At 36.9% G+C, this 26,250-nt stretch overlaps 1 protein-coding gene and 1 long non-coding RNA gene across 14 annotated transcripts in view; one reads left to right on the top strand and one right to left on the bottom strand.

Moving 5' to 3' along the window:
• Positions 1–26,250, top strand: part of LOC129718570 (neurexin-1b) — a 265,446-nt gene that overhangs the window by 68,269 nt on the left and 170,927 nt on the right. For all 11 annotated transcript variants that reach the window (XM_055669463.1, XM_055669464.1, XM_055669462.1 and 8 more), the window contains exon 4: positions 14,335–14,479. In XM_055669463.1, the coding sequence (XP_055525438.1) occupies positions 14,335–14,479 (145 nt within the window). The remainder of the gene's footprint in view (positions 1–14,334; positions 14,480–26,250) is intronic.
• Positions 1–26,250, bottom strand: part of LOC129718572 (uncharacterized) — a 120,562-nt gene that overhangs the window by 68,937 nt on the left and 25,375 nt on the right. The window lies entirely within an intron of this gene.

Here is a 26,250-nt window from a genome sequence, read left to right as displayed (position 1 = left end):
AAGAAAGTTGAGGATGTTTCTGCGAAAGTAGAGCTTAAGTCCCAAACCAAACATCCGGCTGGTGTAAAGATGTTTTGCTTGGTAGCGTGCAATGGTTTGAATATGCCTCCTGTTTCTACCAATACTGGTGTTAATATTAATACCGACGTGTGTATCGTTATTCTGACGAACCGAGTACATCCTTGGGTGAAGGCCAACTTAGGACCTTATACAGACTTATACAGTACTTCAAATAATAATTGCAGGAAATACCAAAAATTCTTCACATTTTTCTGCGCCGCACCCTGTACACTTCAACTCCAAGGCAGCGTTCGGTCATGTGAATCGAGACATTCTTCTATGAAAGCTGGATAAACTGGGGTTCTCTGTCGTACTTGTGAGATGGTTTCGATCAAATCTAATTGACAGAGTGATATGTGCTAACATTGGGTCGTTACATTCAGAGCCTTTCAGTACTTCTTCTGGATTGCCGCAAGGAAGCAATCTAGATCCATTTTCTTTCACATTCTGCATTAACAACGTTGCTGCTATATTTCCGCGAGAAGGTGTCATACACAAACGCATAAGAGGAGGGGGAGGGGGTTGAGTTTACGTTACCAATTGATACATATGAGGAAAGGGGGGTAGTTGAGACAGTTATTACCACTACCGTTATATTTTTTCAAAAAATTTTTGGAGGAATAGGTTATATGGAATCACATTTAACATTGGGACATTTCATGCTAAAGTTGTAAAAACGTTACAAAAATTAAGGGAAACTGCAAATTTTTATGCAATTTCTCAATAACGAAGCGAAAGAATAAACTTTGTTACTCAAGCACGATTCTCCTCCCGAATGCGGCACGTTTTGTGCCTCAGACCGTCAGCCGCAATAGCGTGATTGTGCAAACAACTTCAATCGGGGCAATAAAATTGGACTTAAGTTAGACCGGACGACGATAGTCCACCAGCACTTCCTGGAACGGGCTCAAGGTCCTTCAGTGCACATAAAACCGAACCGATATTAGTCTGTTATATTGGCCCACACATCTGCTTCCCGCAGTTTGGGTTGAATATTTTACCAAGGACCGCACAATGCAGGTCTGTCCATCGTCTGCACGATGCACAGCAGCACGCAGTCGGATTTCCCCGCTCTCCGAGCAATGAATGTAGGAATTGTGATATTTTTTCCCTTTCTGGAATGCTGCAAGCTTCAAAGCTCAGCTGGCGCCATTCCGGAATTGCCTGCTGGTAAAATCCATTGTTTTTCCTTCCTGGAAATTTTAATGCGTTGGGTATACACCTTAGTTACACAGAATTTCCATACTGGGATTTAATTTGTCCATTATGATTCAATTATGTTGTGCATCGAAGCACTGTTACAGCCACAAACTGTGCCAAGGCAGCATCCCACGTACCGGAGAGCTGTGCTGCATCAGGTACACTCTTCAATAGAAGAGAACTTTGAAGACTTTGATTAAAATGCACGCCTTCAGTCGGAATCCAGGGACACAAGGAAGGGCTCACGTTCGGTAGTAGTTGCTTCCGTTTCCTTCGAAAGGACGACAAAGGAAGCTAGAGTACACACACACAAAAAAACGAAAAGTCGAGCTTTAGAGTGGGAAGATTTAATAGGAACAGACTCACGGCCCGGGGCTTCCACTACAGTCAGTGTGCTGAATTGAAATGCAAATACAGATAGATTAAATTCGAAGAAGCCTGCAAGTATCAGCGTTCGAATTCCAATTAAATGGGGGAGTGAAATTCTCTGTTGCTGAGCCTTGATCAGTTTGAGAGAAAATGTTCATTGATTTTCGCAGTATTGGCTTTGCCTTTCTACAACAAACATCGAAGTCGATTATGTAGTAACCGATTTTTTTTGTCCTGTTTTTTACCGTATTTATGTTTAAAAACTTCTAAAATTTGCTGTCCTCAACACAGAAGGGAGCAACAATGCTACTGATTCTGACATATTTTAACTGACACAGCTAATTGAGTATCGAAAATATACCGCCCCACGTAACACCTATTCAGACTGGCAAGTGTTAGCAGAATACGTGTGTGTTTTGTTAATTACAAATTCAAACCACGTCGCAACTCTAGCCGTTCACTCTACGGTTACCCAATCAAACTCCTTTCACTCGTCTCAGAAAAAAGCAAAGAAAAAAAAACAACTCAATTACCGAAATTGCTTACTAACCACGCAAAACCGATAATTTTCCGGTCCGCTGTTATTCTTCTGCCGTGTGCGCACTGAACTATTTGGTGACTTTGGCCAAGGTCAAAGCAAAAACGAAGAAAAAAAAACCTTGGAAAGCGCCCTTCTCGTGCGAATCAATTTTTATTGTGCGTCACAACAGTATCCTTTCGAGTCCGTGCACTGTGTATCTTCCATCCGGGCGGCCGTTGAGCAACAAATTCGACAAATCACCATTCAGGAAATAAATCCCACTTGAAGTGTTAGCCGATTCCGTCAACCGAACTGACACGACACGCGCCGATCCTCGAGCAGCAAAGCGGAAGAATCGTGTAAATGTCCACCATTAGTGCAGAAAATTCGGCAAAAAACACGAAACGCACACCCTTTCAATCGGCTTCCCTAAACGTATGTCTCAGCTTGGATTAACAACGGTGACAAGTTCTGACTGTGCCGATTACAGCAAACATCACTTTCATTTCCGGTATTTGCAACAAGCAGCCGAACCTCCTCCTCCTTCCGGGAATAATCCTAGCAAACCGTGTGCTGAATGACAATTGGTAAAATTACACACTTAAGAATGCCGCTACCAGACATCGTCTGTTTCGCCACAGCACTCTTTGATCTTCGCCTTGATTCACAGACAATGAAATTAATCGTCTAGTCAAAACCGGGAATGGAATTTAAATGAAACAGTTTTCAAGACACAATAAAGGAACGGCTCTCAAAAGTTAGAGAAATTATTTCTAATCCAATCACAGCTGTTTCCGCCAGATAACGACGGGACTCCAGAACAAATGTTAGGATAATAGAAAACCCACCACCAGGGAGGGTGACCGTAATATGGGAAAATACGATTCTAGAGCTTAACATAACGCCTTTCTCCGGATCGCCCGGTAATCCCCGAATAACCTATCCCGAACCGATATAAAAGACAATTTCCGTTTTTCGCATCGATGCCGAACGATTGCTACATATGATTGCTTAAGTGATTGACTGAATGGAGAAACGTCGAAAGTGTTGTTTTATTGGTTTGCCTTTTCTCGTACGCAAAGAAGCGTGTAATCCCTTGGGGAGAATCACTCCCATGCGAAGTTGATGGATTTCCGTGAACAGTTCTGCAATGCTGCGCGATTCCTACGCGATTTTGCAGCGAAAATAAAAGTTCGACAGGGTGACAAAATTTTTCCTCTCCATGTTTCCCATTCCATGTTATCCGTTGCTGTGATTTGCGCAGGCAGTTTATTTTTCCGCCTGAATCGACCATTCCCCAGCAGAGAATCCGGTCGAAAGTGGCCGATCGGTTGATGAGTTTCCGCCCAACCTTGAGCGGGGGGCGGTTGTCTGTTTGGCAGTTTTATACTCTCAGCATGTCGGCATTCGTCCGTAGCTGAAAAAAAATCGAAATAAATCTGCAACCGTTCAAGTGGACCCGGGCGGTTTTTGATGGCGGTTTAAAATTGAATAGATTTGTTAATAGAAGAAGATTTATTTTTTGCGCAATTCAAGAATAAAAAAAATGATAAAAAATACTAGAAATAGGCGTAAGACGAAAATATACGAAAATAAGATTAGAAAAGGCAAAAAGGGATTCTCACTGCGTCTAGCAAGTGCCTTATTGATTCAAAGTTAAAAGTTCAATTACCAAAGGACATTTTTATAGTTCAATAGCATAGGCTTGGGTTCAAATCGAAAACATCCTTCAGTTGACTGCCTTCAAGAGCTGAAATTTTAAAATTTTTAAACACAGAAAAATAATGAAAATAGATTCAAAAGCAAATGGAAAGTGTCCATTATATAGTGTTCCCAAAAAAGTGAGGAACTTTTATAAGACTAATTCATGATCGTAGTTGTTGTTGTGCTTCTTTCTGCGGCAGAAAACATGAATTGGAATTAGTGATTACAACAATCTTGCAGCGCTTGCACAGACGTGTCGCTCCTTTCTACAACCATTCACCGCATAAAGTCATCCAAACAGGTCATTCACACGTTTACGCATCTAACACAACCACGAACGTTATTGGCTAAAAGTGGAAAAAACGGAGCTCCGAGATACGATGATTCACAGGTCGAGAGAAACAGAAACCTGGCTATAGAACGTTTAACGAAACGTTTCAGAACTCAATTTATAGATAAAACTTTAACAGATAACATGGAACTGCTGGCATAACGTACGTAAAAGCAACCTATGTGCGGGAAATGACACTTATCTTCATAAGCAAACACATAAAGAATGTATGGTGAAGATCGAAGAAAAACAGCTGGAAAACCCCGTTATTGCTATTTTCACACGCGACATTTTCCTCCATTTTCAATGCGGCGTAAGAGAGGGCGTCGAATATTTTTCACTGGATATAAACTCGAATATCAACACAAAACAAAATCGAAACAATAAGTTGTATTTATTCTACTGAATCCATTGAAATTGTTGCATATTCGTGCAACAGCCTCTACACTTTTTGTTTCCAACCACTCACACCAAACATATTAGTTTCAGCAAAAAAAAACTGATGAAAAACACTCGAAATATAAATTTCTACTAAGCAGACTGTTCACACATGCTGACGATAGCCGTGCTGCCAGAGTGCCTTTCCAAAGAACATTTTTATAGTTTAACGAGAGCAAAAGCTAATTTTCATAGGTTAATGAATACAAAGGCTTATTTTATCGAATCCTGGCACAAGACCAAAAAACTTATTTAAAATTTGACAGAAAATTCCCGAATATGCAAAAAAAAATACTTGTTCATGTGTTCAGGGATTTTACCTATTTCAGGATTAATTTGTATACTGGTGTCTATTTAAGAAATAAGAGGGGACAATTTTCAAAAGAGGTCCTGGAGCTTTCTTCTATGATACGGTCCTGAGAGATCAACAAGAAGGAAATGATTTTTTCACCGAAATTACCGTTGCTCTCAACGGCTCAATTAGCATTACTGTCCGATGTAAATTTTATTTAAGTCCATCTCTTTGATATAACTCTTCAGTGTGAGGAAAACTGTACGAAATTAGCAGTGAACGTTGTACAAACATCTGGAGCATGTGAAAATTTGGATCGAATGTGACACCATTTCGTTGGCATTGCTAGCCAATGAGAAGTGTCTTCATCATTTAGTGTCCTTTTATGATGTCTGTGCTAGGGAAATATACCAACCACAGGTCAATCAGTGTCAAAGACATAATTTAATATTAGTTAGGCAAAAACTGGAAACCGAGAGAACCGGTTCCTGTTTCAAAATATATGAAATCTCAGAACGAAGAGCTGTCTGTCCACTGCACATGCTTAAAAATAATAAAACTCTCTTTTCTTTTTCATTACATTTTTCATACACCTCACAAAGCCTGAAAAATATCAACTGCTCATTCATGAAACTTGCGGATTTTGACACATTGACTTCGATCTGTCAAGTCAACAATGTTTGAAATATCGATAATTAGACTGATACAATTTTCGAATTCTTTTTATGTCCAAGGATATCAAAGTTAGCAGAGGGGGTGGCAAAAAATAAATAACACCGAGACGAAAAAAAAAGAAATATCTTTGATTAAAGTTTGTGTGCAAGTTATGACGTTTGTAACTTGCACTCAAATAAATGTTGAAAAATAACACTTTATTATTATTTATTTATTTCGCTTGTCCTTCGACGACACTCTCGCTGTCACCTGACTTGTTTGTTGCTAAATTAAGCATTTATGCTGTCGGAAAACAAATGAAATGAACAAAACGGTTTGAGCTTTTTTTTCGTCCTCTTTCAATATTCAAGATTTTTGGAGGGGGGTGACATAAAATGTAAATAAAATTTGTAACGGCCTTATTGTTAACGCAAAAAATTAACGAAAATAACGTATTTTATGTCAGTGCATTATCCCAAATTTTCCCCACGATCTCAGCTTAGTTGAACGTGTAAGATTGGCACGGACCCAATCGCTATAAGTGTTCATTTATTGACCGCGGCCAATACAACTATCAAAATTCTTTTATTTTGAATGCTATTTCATCATCTTCGAAACCACGCCTCCACAAAAAGTTTATATCAAAAGTCTTGTATAAAAGGTATATAGAAATTTCGCCTTCAAAGCGATATACGGACGGCAGTGTCTCATCGTGACAGAGAAATTTCGTGTTTCGTCCTGTATAGGTTTAATTCACCGGCTGTTATGGAATACCTAGTTGCAAATGTGCTGTAATTGACAGGAAACGCTGTCAGAAAAAAAGTAAACGAGAACCGTCCCATGTCATTTACTGCTTATCGGGTGTTAATATTGTAACACCCTGTTGGCGCTTCTCAGCGCCCTAGAATCATTATATTGAAGTAGTTAATGAATTTTTCTTCTAGTCATTTTTTATCTCTACATGCAATATAAGTAGATAACTTTCGTCAACATAGGATTTACACGCGAGTACAAGTTGGAATAAAATGAAAGATAACACTGGTCAACACAGGTTTTGCCCTAGAGCTTCGGGAAATCATTTTTTACATCGAAAAATGACATTCAAACTCCTATTACTCAGCAACCGCATGCATAATTGGCACAAACTATATTGCATGTTGAAGATCAATCTGTTCTCTAACTGCTTGGTGAACTGTTATCAACGTTTATATGTCAGGTAATGCCATATGGCATCACCCGCGGGGAATAGGTTGAACTGGAAAAAAATTAAAGATTATAGCTGTTTAATCATTCCTGTGCCATTTCAATTACGCGACAAAAGCAATTAAGTTAACAAAAATGCTGCCAGCAGTAGCAAAAAATGAGAATAATCCCGCGTTGTTTGCAAATGATAGTTAGAAATGACCGGAAAATTAACAGACTAGCCTGGTTCCACTACTGTGACAACACCAATCTTCTTAGCACCCCGAAACCATTTAATCAAAGTTGTAAAACAGCTTGGGTAGAACTGAGTTCGGTTTTGAAAAAAGAAATTGTGTCAAAAATAATTTTTCATTTCTATTAGCAACTTTTTGGCGAATGGCAGGAAAAAAACTACTTCAATAGAATAATTTTGAGGCGCTTAAAGTGCCATTGCACAATGGTCCATAAACCGACTATAGGGGGAAATTGGATCTAGAGCTCGATAAAAATATTTTAGAGAAAACTTTCTTCTACAAAGTTAGTAAATATGGTAAAAACCTACTGAAAAAATTCGAAAATTAGGGTGACCAAATTTTAAAAGAAATCAATATCTAACTTTTCCATCTTTGTAGATAGAATAAAAAGATGTTCCACAATGTTAAAGATCCATTAACTTTAAGCAACTTCAAAAGCAGTGTTCACAATTAAAAATAATGCCGAAATGAGCGATCATTTCCCCTTATCATTCAATACGAGATCGGTTATCAAAAATTGTATTTGTGTAAGCATGACACGATCACACGACGATCGTGATCCCAATTATATTCACCACTGACCCATCATATCGCGTTCAGTACGAGGGCAGTGGCAGTTCGGTTTTGATAGCGAGAGATAACGCATGTCGTTTGAACACACTGGCAATAAAGTGATAGAAATTGGCTGAACCTAATCGCTAAAATACAATTTATTTTTCGGAACTAGTTGCGTATTATTTTGAAGTTTTGAAGCGGTCCTAGTCACATTCATAAACAAACAGTTTTTCTTTATTTCTAAAAATGGCCGATTTAGATTGAAAAAAAAAACACATTTTACTTAAATTTTCATATTACAATTATCTTCGGACGATTTTCAGGGCTTTTCGAAAGAATTAATTTGCAATTCTCACTTCGTGAAAATCTCAATTTTTTTGTTATTAATGTTTTTCATAAAAAACATGCCTTTTTCATTTAATTGTCATCCTTTTTCCGGCAAACATAAAAAAATATCTTGGTCTCAATTCAAAGGGCACATTTGACACTATATATTTTTCAAAATATGTTTTATTTTATACTTGAGTTAATTTAATCAAATCAATTTTATCAAATTTCAAAAATTATAAAGACTTTTTCTGTCTTGCTTATGAAAGCACTGGATTTATTTTTTCGGTATTTTTTCTGAAACTAAAAAAAAATATCTTTAACTTGATCAAAGTACATCAAAAATCGATCAACTGGTTCAAGAGTTATGAATTTTTGAAAACAGAATACATTAATTGAAGCCGCTTTCTAGGGTCACCCTATTTCGGAGCTGGTCGCCCTTACGACCGAACAAAAAATTACTGGTTTGGTTATTTTCGGCGCAGATTCATCACTGCAAGTTTGAGTACAATTGAAGCACTTTGGGTGGCCACTTCCGGCATAGGATCACCATAAAAAACGGCTTCATTCGATGCACATTATTTCTTGAAAATTCATGACTTTTTTTATTGATCGATTTTGGATCTTTTTGGATCGAATTGAAGGTAATTATTTCCAGTGTTAAGAAAAACACCAAAAAATAAATCTGTGTGCTTTTACATGCATAATATATAAATTTATCAAAATGTTTGTCATATTTTCAAATTTAGTACAGTCATACCTCGATATAAGGCTACTTTATTTTTATTTTCGTTACGTTATATCGAGTTACGTTATATCGGAGATCTATTCACTTGCATACCCAGGAGTCTAGTAACACACACAATAATAACCAAATGGGATAGAATCAAACGACACACGAAAATCAACCTTGATTTTTTCATTGAAATTGTAAATTTCTGCATGGAATGTAGCTACTTCTCATTTCGTGGACAGTACTTCAAACAGATCTCTGGAACCGCCATGGGGAATCCCTTCTCGCCAACTGCAGCTAATTTAGTTATGGAATTATTGCTTGAAGAAGTGGTAGAACGGTTGAATTTCCCGCTCCCACTTTTGAAAAAATATGTAGATGACTTAATCCTTGCTGTGCCCGCAGACAAAGTCGAAGAAGTTCTAAATGTTTTTAATAGCTATGACAGCAACCTACAGTTTACGTGTGAAAGAGAAGAGGAAGGTAGAATTCCATATCTCGACATGGTGCTAGTCCGCAAAGCAGACCAGTCCATCAAAACGGAATGGTATTCCAAACCCATGGCCTCGGGTAGATTCCTGGACTTTTTCTCTTGTCACCCGTTGCATATGAAAATGAATGTGGTTGCCAACTTTATCATGAGAGTACGAAAACTCAGCACAAACCTCCCCCCAAAAGCGATCAACAGAAATAAACAACAGCAAACGTCAACGGTCGCTGACAGCTTCCACCGAGTGTCACACAGCATAACTTGTGCGCAATAGAGTTTGCATGCAAGGTTGCTGGTTACGGAAAAAAATGGTTTAGTATGATTGAGAGTGCTACGAGTTCCATTGTGCATAATTTATGTATTTGTTTCTAAATATCGTTTTGATCTTAATTTACTTGTAGAGCCTTGATAAAGAATATATATTATTCGAAACGTCGGTGTAAGAGAAAAATATCGTTTTCTTTTCACATTTTAAAGACTGCGAAGCCGAAAGAAACTCCCCTATATCGAAGAGAAAAAAAATTTTAATTTATGCAAGAATGTTAATGGTTACTCAAAGATGCGCGAAAACCTATTTCCCATCACCTATCAGTATTTTTAAACCTTCCTTATGCCCATTTTGGACAATCTTCGCATGGGTTTCATTGGTTTCAAAACTTACTACGAACATTTTTTGAAGCAATTTCTAAGCCAAAAAACAGTTGCTGTATCATTTATTTCCAATTTTAATACATTTTAAAAAGTTACGTTATATCGAGGTAAAAGTTACGTTATATCGAGTTACGATATATCGAGGTTGCCTTGTATTGAGGTATGAATGTATATTCAAATATAAAAAAAAACATATTTTTAAAAATTTATTTATATATAGAGTCAAATGTGTTCTTCAAATTGTATGCTCCAAAAAAATGACAAACAAATTAAAAACGCATATTTTTTATGAAAAACATTGATAACTTTGAGCAGAAATAAGATATTCACAATGTCAAGATTGCAAATTATTTCTCTTAAAAAGCCATTCAAAGTCATTCAACGACAGGTTTAAGGTGAAAATTCAAAGAAAAAAGTTAGTGCGAAAAATGTGTTTTTTCAACATAAATCGGTTATTTTCAAAGATAGAGAAATACTTTTTGTATAAAAATTTTTGCTTAAAATTAACGGAGCTATTTTCTCTTGTCTACAAAGATAAAATGGTTAGATACTTGATTTCATTGAAAATTCGGATCAACCTAATGTTTGATAATTTTTCAATAACCACTTTATCATATGTATCAACTTTGTAGAAGAAAGTTTTTCTCTAAATTTGGTTTCTGAACCATTGTTCAATGAAGACTAAATTTCTGCATGCTTGCTTTAATTCGTGATAACTGAAAGTGAGTGTGTGAGCAAACAACAACAACAACACAACGTTTAGAGGATCAAACCGTTTGAATATTTTAGTATCGACTGTGCTGATGAAGAAAAACTTCTTTAGTTTGATTTAGACTGGGACTGAGAGTTTCGCCTGATATTTGGCCATGTTTTCAGCTCAGATTGGTTGAAATATGAGTCCGACGAGGCTCTATAGGAACCATCCATTAATGATGTCACGAGTTTAGGAGGGAAGGGGGTTTCGATTATTGTGACATATGGGGGAGGGGGGGTTAGCTTTAGTGTGACATCACATTTCAACTCAAAAATAATAAATAAATAAAAAAGTCACATATCTAACCACAGAATCAACTCAGAACTATTTATGATATTTGCATCATTCATTTATAGCACTACGATCCCTTTTTGCTTAAGATTTGCTTAAGATACAATAAATGACAATTTTTTTTCTCGTTAAAAAAGCATTACGTTCGTTAATTTTGTTTTACCGTGCAAGTTCGTTTATGAATGACAGCGCATTTTTTTCCAAATTTTGCGTGACATCATTAACGGATCGTCCCATATGTTTCAATGGTGAAATAGTTAGCTCTTGATTTTTTCGGATTTTAAATTTGCACCCCGATGTTGCAGTAAGACATAATTCTACGTCAACCGTAGCAGAATACTATGCATAAAAACAGAAGTATATACATAACTCCAACCTAACTTCAGTCGAGAAAAATCAATAAACTTCAACAGTAAATCTTAGTCTTAGTATAGACGAGTGATCAGACTTTCCAGTATGAAATATAATTCTTGAAGCCTGTCAGCATGAAATTAATTGTTCTCTAAGCCGCAGTTACAGCTTACAACAGGAACGTATTAAAAGTATTTCTAGAGAAACATTTCAAAAGGTCCTATCTGCTTTGATCGATTTTTTGATCAATCACTTTCATTCAATCACAACAACTCACTAAACACCTTTTATGACACGTTATTTGCACAGGTTGATAGCGAAGGAATCCCTCTAGCCTTCTGAATGAAAACCACGCTTGAGAGAGTTACTAAAGCTGCACCATTACCAAAATGAAAAGACGCTTCGGAAAAACGATGAAAGCAGATAGGACCTTTTGAAATGTTTCGCTAGATTTCCAAATTTGGTGCTCAAACTTACCAAAATCACTTCAAATTTTGACAGTTAAATGTTGTAATGAACTTTGAAAATGGTCCTGATTCATCGAACTGAAGAATTTTTGAATTGCCGCTTTTGAAGGATCGAAAAGCCAGTAAAGAAATGCCAATTGCCTAAAATGTTTTAGAAGACATGACTCACCGAAAAATACTTTAGAAGGCCAACGAAAGCAAAAAACTTATGTCACATGAAGAATATCACAGTGCTTAAAAACTCAAATTGCCGAAAAAGATTCCAAAAATTGGAAAAATATGTAGAAACAAGTCTTGAATTTAGAGTAAAATAAGCAGAAGAGTTTACAAATAATTTTAATTATAACTGAAAAATGGTGAAATTGATTCAAAATCTGCATCATATTACCGGAAGAAGTTTTTAGAAGCCAGCAACAACGAAAATAATAATAACACAGTAAAAGAAGATTCTTAAATCGGCCTAAAATTATGTTTTAAATCTTATTTGAAGCAAAGGAATTGAGGCTAATAAAATAGCCCAAATTAGATTAGATGAACCTTTTTTTGCTGAATCTCTAATTCAGTATCAAAAAACAATGTCTAGAAATAGAAGAGCAGGGAAAGAGATCGAAGTAAGCCTTGGCCGGAATTGATCGTCAAAATTTTCACTCGCATGGTGTTTTTAAAATAAACATTGTTCAATATGGTAGAATTTGTAAGCAATGAGAGTTATTGCGTGTTATAAAAGTATCTTGGAAAAGTTTACGGATAGTTGTGTAGTGTGTACTGTGATGCCGTTAACATCAATCGACAAAATAGCTGGAATAGAATATAGACGGTGGTACTACGCCACCATTGCCACACACTGTTTCTAAAGCTGCGAAAAAAGGTGATCGAAATTATTTTGACCCAACAAAAATTAATTTTAGAGGCGTAGTGCATTCAGCAAAGTTGATCCAATCATTATTCTCTATTTTAAAGAAGTTGCAATTCTGTAATTAATCTATCTGAAATTGAAAATATAAAAATTCACTTTGTTTCGCACATGCTGTAGCACATTCTACAAGAAACAACTTTGTCAAAGACACCATAGTTCTACCTGCCTATTAAAATGGAGTTTTCTACAGATCGCCATTTTATTTTTTAATATAACATTTAATAGTGATTTTCTACAATTTTTAAATGTTCAAATGTTGCTATAACAAAACAAATAATTTCATCAAAGAAAGTTTCATTTTATCTCTCATATTTCTTTGGTTCGAAATGATTTCAATTAAAACAATGCACTTTCACTTTGGAATTGTAAATTGCTACCCGTGCTTATATTCATTTTATCCATATTTTGAGCTTTGAGAGCATGTACTTTGCGTTACATTGACTAAGGAAAATATTCGCGCTGTATTTTACTACGTTCACGGTCTGTTTTTTTAGTTGGCCCTAGATATATTTTTAATAAATTAGAGTCGAGGTCACATTATTACTTTATGTTGCGTAATGAACTCGGAAAGTGCATAATTGTATCATCTCGTACAACAATTCACACGCTTGTTAGTTTTCATTTCGGTTTATCGTGCAATTATTCAAGTTCCTCTTAGGGCGGTTAGAAGCAATCATACTTTATGATAATAAAGGATAGTCGAATGAAAACAGTATGAGTTTCTTGCTAAAGACAGCAAATATGCGCTGTGAAAAATGTCTAAAATGTCAGCAAAAAATTTTTTGCAAGTTTTAATCAATCGCTGCCAAAAACTGTATTTTATGCTATCAAAGCCAGCGGTGATTTATTTTCCCCTTGTTCTCTACCGGAATCAACTGCAAATAGACGACACCCGCGACCCGACACAGAGACCAACCAACCAACTGCTGTGCTATCTCCTAACGTCATCAGAGTAGGCATTTAACGAAGCAGAACAGTGCCAAGATTTTGCGGTTTCTTCGATTACATTCTCTATTCGCTCCCGGAAATCCGTGGCCCAAAGAGCAATCAAATCGCACTGGCCGTCCGGGCGGAATTTGCGATGACACAAACTGTGACGTTGGGTTGAATTTGCGCTGCACATCCGGTTGCTCATTAGATGAAGCTGCTGCTAAATGCCGAGCAAATCTGAAGTCACCAAAGTTTTCCGGTCCCACTTTGGGGTAGAAACTTTCAAGATCACGAACCATTGAAAGAAATTAATTCGAACTTTCTAAAATTAGTTTTAATCGGAATTGTAACTTGGAATTTCATTGTTGGATTTGCTGAGAGGGCAAAATTCGTTGACCTTATCAGAAGCATCTTTCCCTGGTGGGTATCGAGAGTAAAGCTGGGTGTGCTCTTTTTCCGCATTATACTTGTTCATTTTTATTCCATAAAAGTTCCATAGAAAAAATATTTTCTATTCCCAGTGAGAAAGATTCAAATAAAAAACACCTTCAGCTATCCACTGAGCGGTGCACAACAACTAAACTCACCTTTAGAAAGGTACGGGAGCAACAAACGGACCTGTATTCAGCACCATTGAATAATAAAGATAAATTTTCATAAAGCGACTGGAAATTGTGCACGTAAAGGAATCCGACATGCCATGGTGCCTAGTCACCATTTGTTCTTCTACGAAATGTCCCCGTTTTTCCCATGGAAACAAGTAAAATACCTAGAGAAAAGCGAGAGAAAAAAAATGTGTATTGAAGAATTTGTAATGAAAATAATGCTGATATACATTTTTTCCCTCATCCTTCTCCCGGTACAGGTACAACTCGAAGCTGGCCCTGCTAGCGCTGCCAAGTGTCATCTTCGAGCCCCGTTTTCGCGGTTCCGTACGTAATCTGGTGTACTCGGACCAACCGGGCGTGTCCCCCCGAAGGCAGGAAATGCGACAACCGAGAGATATTAAGGTAAGTGCCTAGGGTAGGTCGAACTGTTTTATTCCTAATGTACCTTTTTCGAAGAAACTTCAGAGTTGCTCCGACAGTAACTCTGGCATAATTTACCGGTCCACTCCAAAAGCGCACTTACTCTCCTTACAGGTAGTGAATAACTAATGATGAATGGTAGCACTGTGAAATTGGCATGTCTGCGATATGGAAAAAGCTGGTCTGCATTTTTAATTTGCATTCTAATGCCGATGTGACGGATTACCGTGAGCACGTTTTAGCCTTTTAGTACTATTTTTCACCTATTTTTCACACGGCAACAAGGAGGAGAGTCCACTTTTTTTACTTTCCATTAAACTCTAATTTAACACGGCATAAAAGGAGGGTCCGATTATGAAAGAAATAAAAAAAACAATTCGGTATTATAACACACTGAACGTTGTAAAACTCGGTAAAAGAAGAAACGTTAAGTTCCTGCTTTGTGAGCATTTGAATCATTTTCATGAGTGGAAAATGCATACAGCCACGATTTTCTCTCCTCGTCTACCCTGCAAACCATTAAAAACACCAGAATATGTGAGAAAATAAATACTGATATAATACATCATAAAAAAAATATTTGAAACCATTTGCAGCAGCCTCCAGGGTTAAATACAAATTAACACTTTTGTTTAAAATTGAGCACTGGTTTATATATGCTGCGGTTGCCTCGATTGAAGTTTAAAATATCGTTGACAATATGGGTCGCAATAGACTGATTTAGTCGCAGTAGTAGTCTATAATGTACATAACAAAGCCAGCATTATAATTCGAAATATTTTCACCGTGAATCAACACAGTAAAGGTTATGTTATGTGTTTCAACTGCTGATAGAAGTAAAATAATGTGCTTGTTTTCGAATGTGCTTACCCTGAAACACCTGAAATACGATTCAATTTCAAGCGGGGGTGAGAGAAAACCCCATTACCAACCAGATGAATTTATTTTCGTTGACCCGATCCCATAAATCAATAAACAATATATTTGCCGCCAACATCATGCTGCTAGAGCTGGTGGTAGAGCTCGGAACCGGAGCGGAGGCAGCCATTCGCTGACCTGTAAAATGTCCTTACTCAACCGGGAGCCGAAATGGCACTTTAAAACCTACCCACACCATACACCTAGGTACCTACACCTACACAGTTGAATATGACCCTCAAAGCACGAATTGGTTTCCACAGCAGCCAACAGCGACAGAAATTCGATCAATTTATTCTCACACTCGCGTTCGCGGATGCAAAATTAATATGTGCTATTTCTGCGGTAAACATCGCAGAGTTCCTCGCACGGATTGATGGCGACCGAGTAATAAAATCGTTCGAATCTACTATATAAAAATGGAATTCCGTAACGCTTGATCTTATTGATATTATTCCCTCAGTCTCTGAGGTGTACAGTACTCATCATCATTTTGAATCGTTCTAAATCAAAAATAATAAGCGGTTTTTTAACATGAAAATGTTCGCTGATGTTCAGGAAAGACATTTGAGAAAAAATAATAGGTATCTAATTACTAAAACTTGAGATATTATTCACAAAACTACGTAAAACATGCAAAATTATGACTTTCTGTGCTAAATTTGCCTCTAAACCAAAATTCAAAGCGATGACATATGATTCTTTTTCCACTAAAATGTTTGTTGATGTTCAGGGAAGACATTCGAGGAAAAATAACTGGTATCTGATTATTAAAACTTGTGACATTATTCACAAAACTACGTAAAACGTGCAAAAATATGACTTTTCATGCTTAATTCATCTCCAAATCAAAATTCGAAGCGATGACATGTGATTCTTTTTCCATTAAAATGTTCGTTGATGTTTAAGAAAGACATTTGAGAAAAAATAACAGGTATCTAATTACTAAAACTTGAGATATTATTCCTGAAACTACGTAAAACATGCAAAATTATGGCTTTCTGTGCTAAATTTGCCTCTAAATCAAAATTCAAAGCGTTGACATATGATTTTTTTTTCACTAACATGTTTTTTAATGTTCAGGAAAGACATGTGAGGAAAAATAATTAGTATCTGATTACTAGAACTTGAGATATTATTCACAAAACAACGTAAACTTGCAAAATTATGACTTTTTATACTTAATTCGTCTCCAAATCAAAATTCAAAGCGATGACTTGTGTGTCTGTTTTTCATTAAAATGTTCGTTGATGTTTAAGAAAGACATTTGAGAAAAAATAATAAGTATCTAATTACTAAAACTTGAAATATCATTCACAAAACTACGTCAAACATGCAAAATTGTGACTTTTTATACTTAATTCATCTCCAAATCAAAATTCAAAGGGATGACATGTGATTCTCTTTTCATTGAAATGTTCATTGATGTTTAAGAAAGGCATTTGAGAAAAAAATTGTTCTCTTATTACTAAAACTTGAGATATTATTCACGAAACTACGTAAAACATGCAAAATTATGACTTTATGTACTAAATTTGCCTCTAAATCAAAATACAAAGCGATGACATATGATTATTTTTTCACTTAAATGTTTGTTAATGTTCAGGAGAGCCATTTGAGGAAAAATAACACACTCAAACTTGCGATATTATTCACAAAACTACGTAAAACATGCGAAATTATGTTTTTTTTACTTAATTCGTCTCCAAATCATGCGATGATATTTCTTTTTTCATTAAAGTGTTCATTGATGTTTAAGAAAGACATTTGAGAAAAAATAACAGGTATCTGTCTGGTAATCAATCTCGAGATATACTTCACAAAACTACGTGAAACATGCAAAATCATGACTTTCATGCTGAATTTGCCTCTTAATCAATCGAAACAGTAATCTGTGATTTTTACTATAATATTTTATTCATTGTGTTAAGGAAACATATTTTAGGGAAAAATAATAGGTTTCTGATTATTTGTCTGATTATTTGAAATTTAAATATTTTCCACAAAACCACATGAAAAATGCAAAACCATAATTTTTTAGGCTCAATTTGTCTCTAAATCAGAATTCAAGGTGATGAAATGTGATTTTTTTCAATAAAATGTTCGTTGATATTCAGGAATGACATTCGAGAAGAAATAATAGTTATCTGATAACCGAAAATAGAGATATTATTCACAAAACTAAGTAGAACATGCAATATAATGAATATTTTGGCTCAATTTGTCTTTAAATCCAAATTCAAAGCTATGATATATGATTTTGTTCCTTGAAAATGGTTGTTTTTGTTCAGGAAAGACTTTTGAGTAAAAATAACAGATTTTTGATTACTAAAAATTGAGATATTATTCACAACACTACGTTGAACGAGCAAATTCATGAATATTTGAACTCAATTTGCCTCTAAATCGAAATTCAAAGCTATAATATGTAATTTTTCTTCATTGAAATGTTTGTTAATGTTCAGGAAAGACATTTGAGGAAAAATAATAGGTATCTTGTTGCTAAAAGTTAAGATATTACTGTAAAAACTACATATGTTTGAAGATGATTTTCTGCATACAGAAAAACACATTGAATTACTCTTTTTGAAATTTATAAATATTATACAAATAATGCATGCAAAATTTTGACTTTTTAGCATGAGCTTAGTTCGCCTGTAATTTTTTTTTTCAATAAAATGTTCGTCGTTCCTTCAACATCTGCAAATATTTTCTTGCAGAAGAATTTATGTTTTAATTTACACAATTACAATTTCTGATGTTTTCGTAGTTTTGTGAATAGTATCACATTACGGGATTCGAAATACTATTTTGCTTTTTCTTAAACTAGATTTTCGGACATTTGGCTGGAAGAAAGGCCCCATTTCATTGGTTTAATCTTTTTTTTTTAACTTCTACGTAGTTATGTGGATTAAAACGTTAACTTCTTCTCAGACGTGTTCCTTGGACACCAACAAATATTTTTTTTTCGTTACAAGAATTCAAATGTTATCTCTTTAGATATGATTATAGAGGAGAACTAAGCTTGAATGGTTACGCTAAATTCTTCTTACTTCGATTTCTTTCTTCTGAAAGTTACATAAAAAGAGGTTCTACTGTGAACGAGTGACGAATATCCGGTTATCACCCGAGTGTGGTATATTCGGAACTGTGATGACCCCACACAACATTTTCCAAAATAATGACTTCTGGTTTCAGGAAAATAATCTAAAGTGGTTTTTGGCCGACCAGTTCAATACTTCCGAAACTTCCAAACTACATATGTCATTTTGAAACCCATAACAGCGACTTACAGTTTCTGTAAAACATCCCCAAATCCGTATTTCCGTTCTGTGCATTCTCAGAATGTTAAAATACTTAAAAAGATGATGAACGTAAGGAATGTTCATTTTATAAAACGGACATTTTGAATAGACGATAGAAACTAAACGTTAACCCCAAATTTGGTGAATCTTCCTTTATCGTGTAGTTGAGTTTGTTGACATTGTGCCGGTGTTGTGGTTTTGGTGTCAGAACGGTTAAGTTTCGAAAAATGGCACGAATCGATCAAGATACTCGTTTTTTGATTATTCAAAAGTACTGTTCCGAGGGACTATCCTGTAGAAATATTGCAAAACTTGTGAAAAGGTCTAAGTCTGCTGTGTACCAGATCATCAGAAAGTTTGGAGAACACCATACTCTTGAAGATTTGCCAAGATCCAGAACCAGAAAAGGTGCGGCTAATCCACAAATCGAGCAGAAATGTGTGAAGCTTTTACTGTCCGATAAATGTGACTCTGTGCGAAAAATTGCTCAAAAACTCAGAGTTAGCATAGGAACGGTTCAAAATATCAAACGGAGGAATAACATCAGAACCTACAAAAAACAGAAGACACCGAAACGGACTAAGGAACAGCATGAACGGGCAAAGGAACGATGTCAGAGGTTGGATAGGATACTGAAAAAGCAAAGAAACTGTTGCATTTTAATGGATGACGAAACTTACTGTAAACTGGACACAACAACACTTCCGGGGCCACAATTTTTCAATTCTATTGTAGGCAGGGAAGTACCAGATGTAAAACGGTCGATTAGAATGGACAAGTTTGGCAAGAAAGTGCTGGTATGGCAAGCTATTTGTTCTTGCGGAAAAAAAAGTTTGCCCTATTTCACAATAGGAACCATAAACGCTGAGAATTATCGGAAGGAGTGCATTCAAAAACGTCTTGTTGCGTTGTATCGTCAACACAAGACCCCACCAATGTTCTGGCCAGACCTTGCATCCGCCCACTACGCTGCTGCCACTCTTGAAATGCTAAAGAAATATACGATTAAATTCGTCGAAAAGGAGAATAATCCACCAAACTGTCCAGAGCTACGTCCGGTTGAACGCTATTGGGCAATTATCAAGCGGTATCTTCGAAAGGATGGTAGAGAAGCACAGTCAATTGATGAGTTCAAGAAAATGTGGTCATCTGCAAGCCGAAAAGTTAAGCCAGAAACTGTAAAGAGGCTTATGAGTGGAGTTCGAGGAAAAGTTCACCAGTTTTATAGTTAGATGAACTTAGTTAGGTTTTACATTTTATACTTTTTGTTGAGAAATAAACCGTCATTTTGCAAAAAAACCGTCTAGAAATTGCTTGAAAAATAATAAAGATATCACCAAAACAAAGTGTCCGTTTGATAAAATGAACAGTCCTTATAAGATGTGAAATATTTTTGAAGTGAGCTGTGCTGATAATGCAATGAATCATAAAAAATGATTTCTAATTTTGAAACTTCTGATCCCGAGCATCGCCGGGAACGTTCAGCTAGTTAAGATATATTATTGCTTTTTGTCCAATTCTCGTACTCTCAGTAGGCGATTTGTTTGTGTTTGATGTTTAGATTTAAGAATACGGCAGTGGTTGAAAGGGAAAAGCAGCGCACACTGAGAACGCTCTGCAAACTGCGTTTGCAGTTGCAGCAAATAGCAATTAAATATTTACAAAGTAAATACAACGCGCTTGGTGCTTTCATTGGAAGCTATCGTTCATGAATAAACAATACCGCGACGACGAACAATCGTGGAGAGGGTGCACTCGAGAACTTTAATATGGCAATTTGAAAATGCGTTGCAACTGGAGAAAAAGCTGTCAACTGCAATGTTCTTCTAGTGTGTTAGTGCATTCCTTACCGTTCTTAACTTTCGTCATTGAAAATGGTTTGCGGGAATCTTATATATGCTATAGATGGTTTTGTCTTCTGTTTCAATTCTTTTTGTTAAATGTTAAAATGTGTTGATCATTTCTGTTACGGTAAGCATCGATACTTACTGGAACTTTATTTCACTTTGAGACGGAAATTCGACTCGAAACAATGCCCTAGCAATTCTTTGATAATAACTAAAAAGGTGACAAAGTTCACAGTAGTGAACCGCTACAACGTTACGTTTGTTAGTTATTTTTCTATGGCTTTTGAGTCGAAGAATATATAAATTGCAGTAGGCATATATATTTTAGCTGGTTTGCAAGTGAAAATTCGATTTGAAAATGTTGCTGTTGTCGGCTTGCCGGACTGTTTTACCTTGCTTTCTACGTTTCCTTGGTGATGATGTTTTGGGTGGTGTGTTCGTGCGAGAGCGGGAGCAAAAGCCTAAAACCTAGAAGTTACGGTAGTGAAACAATAAGAAAAAGTGCTCCTACTATAAAAGTTATTCTGATTCTACAGAAGCAATATTCTTTTTAGAACATTCGGAAACCAGAAGCTAAGTATTTCTTTTATTTATTGGATGTTGTTATGATAACATATTTTGTGCTCCGTCCGCTAAGAAAGCTGCCTGTTTCAATATTTTTATTCTACATAAAAAGCATACATAAAATAAACTGAGTAAGACCCCAAACCACAAATAGATGCGTTCATCAACTGAACCGAAGATTTAAGCCGCTAGTAAGTAACAACGCTGCTCCAACTCATCTGTACATCATCAGAAACAAACCGAGTTCCCGAGTGACAGTGACAGTCAGTGTGATTTATCAGCTATAATTTTTTCCCCTGTCAACTTAGGCTGCATTGTGTAGATGTGTCGCCTAAGGATCATACAGTTTTTCTGCTGCTTTCGATTGCGCGTTCTTACTGACCTTGAAGCCGGCGGTGGGTGTAGAAAGGGAAATGGGTTGATTCATAGCTTGTCATTTTTCGCTTTCTGTCCCCCGTTCACTTACACCGAAACTGCGAACCGTCACCACGTGCGCCATTGTGTTTGCCTTATCGCCATGCACAGACGGAAAGCTAAACATTTATCATTGAGTAGGCGCTCACCTTGAACTAGCTTCTGCTTCCACCTCAAGCTTGTTATCTCTGCGAGCAGACCATCCAACTTGGAACGAAGCGGAAAATCGCACTACCCGAAAGCTGTATGGCACTGGTAAGACATCAATTCGACTGAATGTCACATCCGCCGCCCCGGGGGGAAGTGAAAGCTGCGACGTGCCTCTCCGTTGAATATGATACTTTAAGTGGCAATAAACATTTTCTGTTCAGGCGTTCCGACTCACAATTACGTGCTTCAAGATTTTATGGTGCTTTTACCGATGACAAAAAATTAACGGGCCCTTGAGTTAATATATACATACATAAAACGAACGGCACTTTACAAGTGGCCAGCATGTTGTTGGTAAATATTTTTCGCCCCCTGGTGGATGGTCAACAAATGCTGTGTTAAATTGAGCAAGTGACCAAATTGAACAGGAAGCATTTTCCGATTCTTTCATGGCGCCATCCATAGCTGGCAGGGAAACATAATTTTCAGACTCAGCGAGTAAATAGAAATAAACCAGTAAAGTAAACAGAACGATTAACATGGTTGCGGGCCCCGTCATGGTTCCCATGCTATGTTTTCCTGTACCTTCTTCGGGAATAGCGAAGCTTTCAATCTTTCAGCCCGAGGGTATATGTTGCTACAAACAGGGGCAGCTTCCCTTCCGGTGGCAGCCAAAATACTGCAGCTGCTACCAGAGCAGACCGCCAAGGAAACAAGGTGAAAATGATTTACTTCCACTGGATTATCTTATTCATCTTCTTTCTATCTTGATTACGAAGCCTCTATTGAATGATAGAGTCCTGAGTGATGGAATGCTTTTGCAATGAACTCCTATCTGGCTCTCTGTGGGGTGAAAGTAGGATGTTTGCTTGGATTTTTATGGAATATTGACACTCAATTAAAAACGAGAACAAAAACTCATACTTTTTCATTACATCCATCTTCCAATTTGTGGAATGAATTTCTGCTAGTCTAATATAGAAACCCTAAAAACTAGATTGAAAGCTCTGAATTTCGCCTAATAATCGAGCAATAACACACGACCCAATCTCTTACCTAGGATTCGCTGCAATTATCTACACAGCTACTATGGCATTCGTTTGACATCCGGTCAAAGTTTTGCGTTCATTAGCCGCTGCTCACATCAACCTTTTAACTCTATCACCCACAACACTGAGAGAAATGTATCTGGCTCAGGTGAACACACAATGTATCGTGCCGTGTCAAATATACTACTGATTAAAAAAAAGATGAATTATAAACCATTAATAGCACGAAAAAGGGAACATCGTGAAAATTTGATGCTTAATATCGTACGGCTCAAAGTAAAAGTATGGTAGCGTAGATAGAAACTGTGAGTTTTGCCTTATCGTTGATGTTACAACGAAAGAGGCAGAACCAACCCGATGATTCCGCAGCATGCTATGATTCGCCCAGTTTCATATTTAGAATTGCTGTCAATATAGAATGCCTGCTGCACATCCCCCCTCCACTTCAGAAAAATTTAATGAATATGTTGTTAGTTTACACAAGTTGATTTTTGAGTGAAAATTTGAATCATAGTTGAATCTAATGTTGAAATATCGACAAACCGTTCTTTGTAAAGAACTTTTTCTTCGCTTCACGTTTCTAAGTCAAAACGATTATCATTGTGACGTAGTCTAAGTTGAAATCGTCTACCCCGCGTACCCGCTGCTGCGTATACACACACACACACACACACACACACACACACACACGCACACACACAAACAAACAACCCTTGCAGAATTATTATTTTTTACAAGAGCAAACACTATCTGTTACTAGTATCGTGCATAGAGGCCATAATACCGAGCCACAAACCTCGGTAACAAACCTCCCGTTTTTCTCTTTGAACGAATTGAAAAAGGTAATTGGAAACATTGAAAACCAAATGTAGACGGCCCCCTCATCTTTATAACGTTTACAGGACCTAAACGGCTTCTTACTCCCTTCAACAATTGTGCTCTAATAGTTCTTCCTTGGCAGGTTACGTCACATCCCCAAAGGCGAATTCTCTACACCAATCATTCCATACACAATGGCAAACCTTCCCAATATGTAACTCCCAAACGCACAACTGAACAGGCTCTGCGTTCTGAAGTATTTAGTATCGATCAAGTGGAGTCTCCAGCTATTCGGATTTGCACTATACCCCGCATCACCTCATCAACCGCCACACAAAGAATTTGCAAGCGCTACGGAGATCCAGCAATTCTCGCAATATCCCGTCCACTCTTTCCGAACTCGGTTTACAGGTATGCCTTTAGAGCATGGTTCAACAAGGTCTCGTCGGATTTTCGTTTTATCAGCTCTCGAACGACAACCACCCACGCCACGTCATTTGCCGGTGCCGCCACACTAAGAAACTGTTGCAAACGATCCCCCGCTGCGACCAAAACCTTCTCCAGCTAACAATCCTACTAGAACTACTGGGTTCAATTTGCACTTCTGTGCGCCCTGAGCAACTCTCGAGAAATGAAACGCTTGACAAACTTATGTCCTCGACTGAACCGGATTCATCATCTGTACCAGTACGATCAGGAGACACATTTCTTCTCATAACCACCTCCTCGCCTGCCATGTTCTGCCAATCTGAAGGCCAATTTGATTCAGATAAAATCCTTCGAATCCTTCGAAATTACAAACACACGAAGAGCTCACACTTATTTTTTGGTATTTTTTCGTTAATGCATAATACTCAAAATAACGTTTGGCTTTACTTTTTTCCTTCATTCAGGTTCAACATCTCGTAACCTAGAGCCATATCCTATCAAGAATTTGGTACAAGCGTCTCGACCTATTGAGCTTATAATACTCCGATTGACGTCTCGCTATCGCATTTCTTGTAATTAAGGATGTATGCCTCGTGTCACCGTATCATGAATCCTCTAGTATCCGTGATACTACGGTGAAATGTCTCGCTCCATCAAGTCGATTGTTCCTTATTGGTTTATCAATGAACGTCTCGTAGCACCGAATGATCATCAATATGGTGAAACGTCTCGTATCATCGAGTTAATTCGAGCCATTTTTTCTGCGAAAACTATGTCCGACGAGATCCGCATTACGTGTCACGAGGTAAACTTCATCCTTTTTGGAGAAACAAATCGATGCGAGCACTGCAATATACTTACACAAATAAAATTTATAACGAACAATCGAAATCAATCTGATTCTCCTGGAATTTATTTCTTTTCTTTTTTTTTGCATTTATTATCTAAACTTGCAATAACAAACAAAAGAAACCAGACAGGATCGCCAAATGTGCGTCTTGCCTTATTGATGATGTTACCACGAAAGAGGCAGAACCAACCCGATGATTCCGCAGCATGCTATGATTCGCCCAGTTTTATATTTAGAATTGCTGTCAATATAGAATACCTGCTGCACAGAAACTATCCTCCCATCCCGCATTGTCATACCTGTGCACCCCACGATTCGACACTTCGCAACCTGAGCAATATCGATAAAATAAACTTCTTCACGTAATTGATAACACTTCCTTCTATATGAATATCATATTTCAATCACTTCAAATAAAACGGTTTTACAGAATTATTCAACAAAACTTAGTAAAACCACAGAGATTAGTAAAATCACAGAGAACAGACATTCATGTTCATATAGAAATAATTAAAAATCGTGTGTAAAAACTTAAAACAAAATACCTTGAATACACTCACGACATCTGTCCAGTTGCACTGCATAAATATTGCCGTATCGATTTTTTATCAATATCAGTGCTTGGTTTATTATTGACGCGAGCGCCGCATTGCGGGAGCATTACCACTTAAGCTTAAATGGCACCCTTTGAGAATGAGATGAACATTAGGGTGGGACAAAAAATAAATGTTAGCTCCCATGCACTTTTCGTGTTCCTTATGGGTTCCATAACAACTGTGTAACTTTTCAGATTGATCGGTGAAACGCCCGATTTGCGCCCGATTTTCAAAGTTTTCATACGCTGTTGAAAATATATCAATACATGATATTTGCAGGAAATTTTCCTGGGAAAAACTCTTCTGAAGACCGTAAGGCGCTACAATGCTTGTAGAAACAGCTGTTCACTCCAAACTGATTGAATGTCTGACGAACGGCTCACCATTAAATTTTTCCAGCAACACTGCTTCAGCATGCTGTCATTGCATACTTGCTTAAAGATGAGAAATAATTTCGCGTGGAATTAATTTTCAAAGTATGATTTTTGCTCATAGTATCTTCGGGGAAGCCTCCAAGATAAATTTAAGCGATATCATTTCTCATCACATGGTTGAATTTGCACCAGCAGCATGCTGCAACAGTATTGCTAGTAAAATTCAATGGTGAGCCGTTCGTCAGATATTCAATCAGTCTGGGGTGAATATCGTTTTTCACAAGCAAGGTAGCGCCTTACGGTCTTCAGAAGAGTTTTTTCCAGAAAAATTTCCTATAAATATCTTGTATTGATATATTTTTAAGAGCCAACTGGACCTCTCTATATTAAAAGTTTTGAAAAAGTGGTTTTTCTCATATAAAATCGTATGGAAGCTTT

Source organism: Wyeomyia smithii, chromosome 1 (assembly GCF_029784165.1).
Source record: "Wyeomyia smithii strain HCP4-BCI-WySm-NY-G18 chromosome 1, ASM2978416v1, whole genome shotgun sequence".
In the NCBI taxonomy this organism is placed as follows: domain Eukaryota; kingdom Metazoa; phylum Arthropoda; class Insecta; order Diptera; family Culicidae; genus Wyeomyia; species Wyeomyia smithii.
The sequence above is the reverse complement of the archived record's forward strand: the minus strand, read 5'-3'. Positions and strand labels throughout refer to the sequence as shown.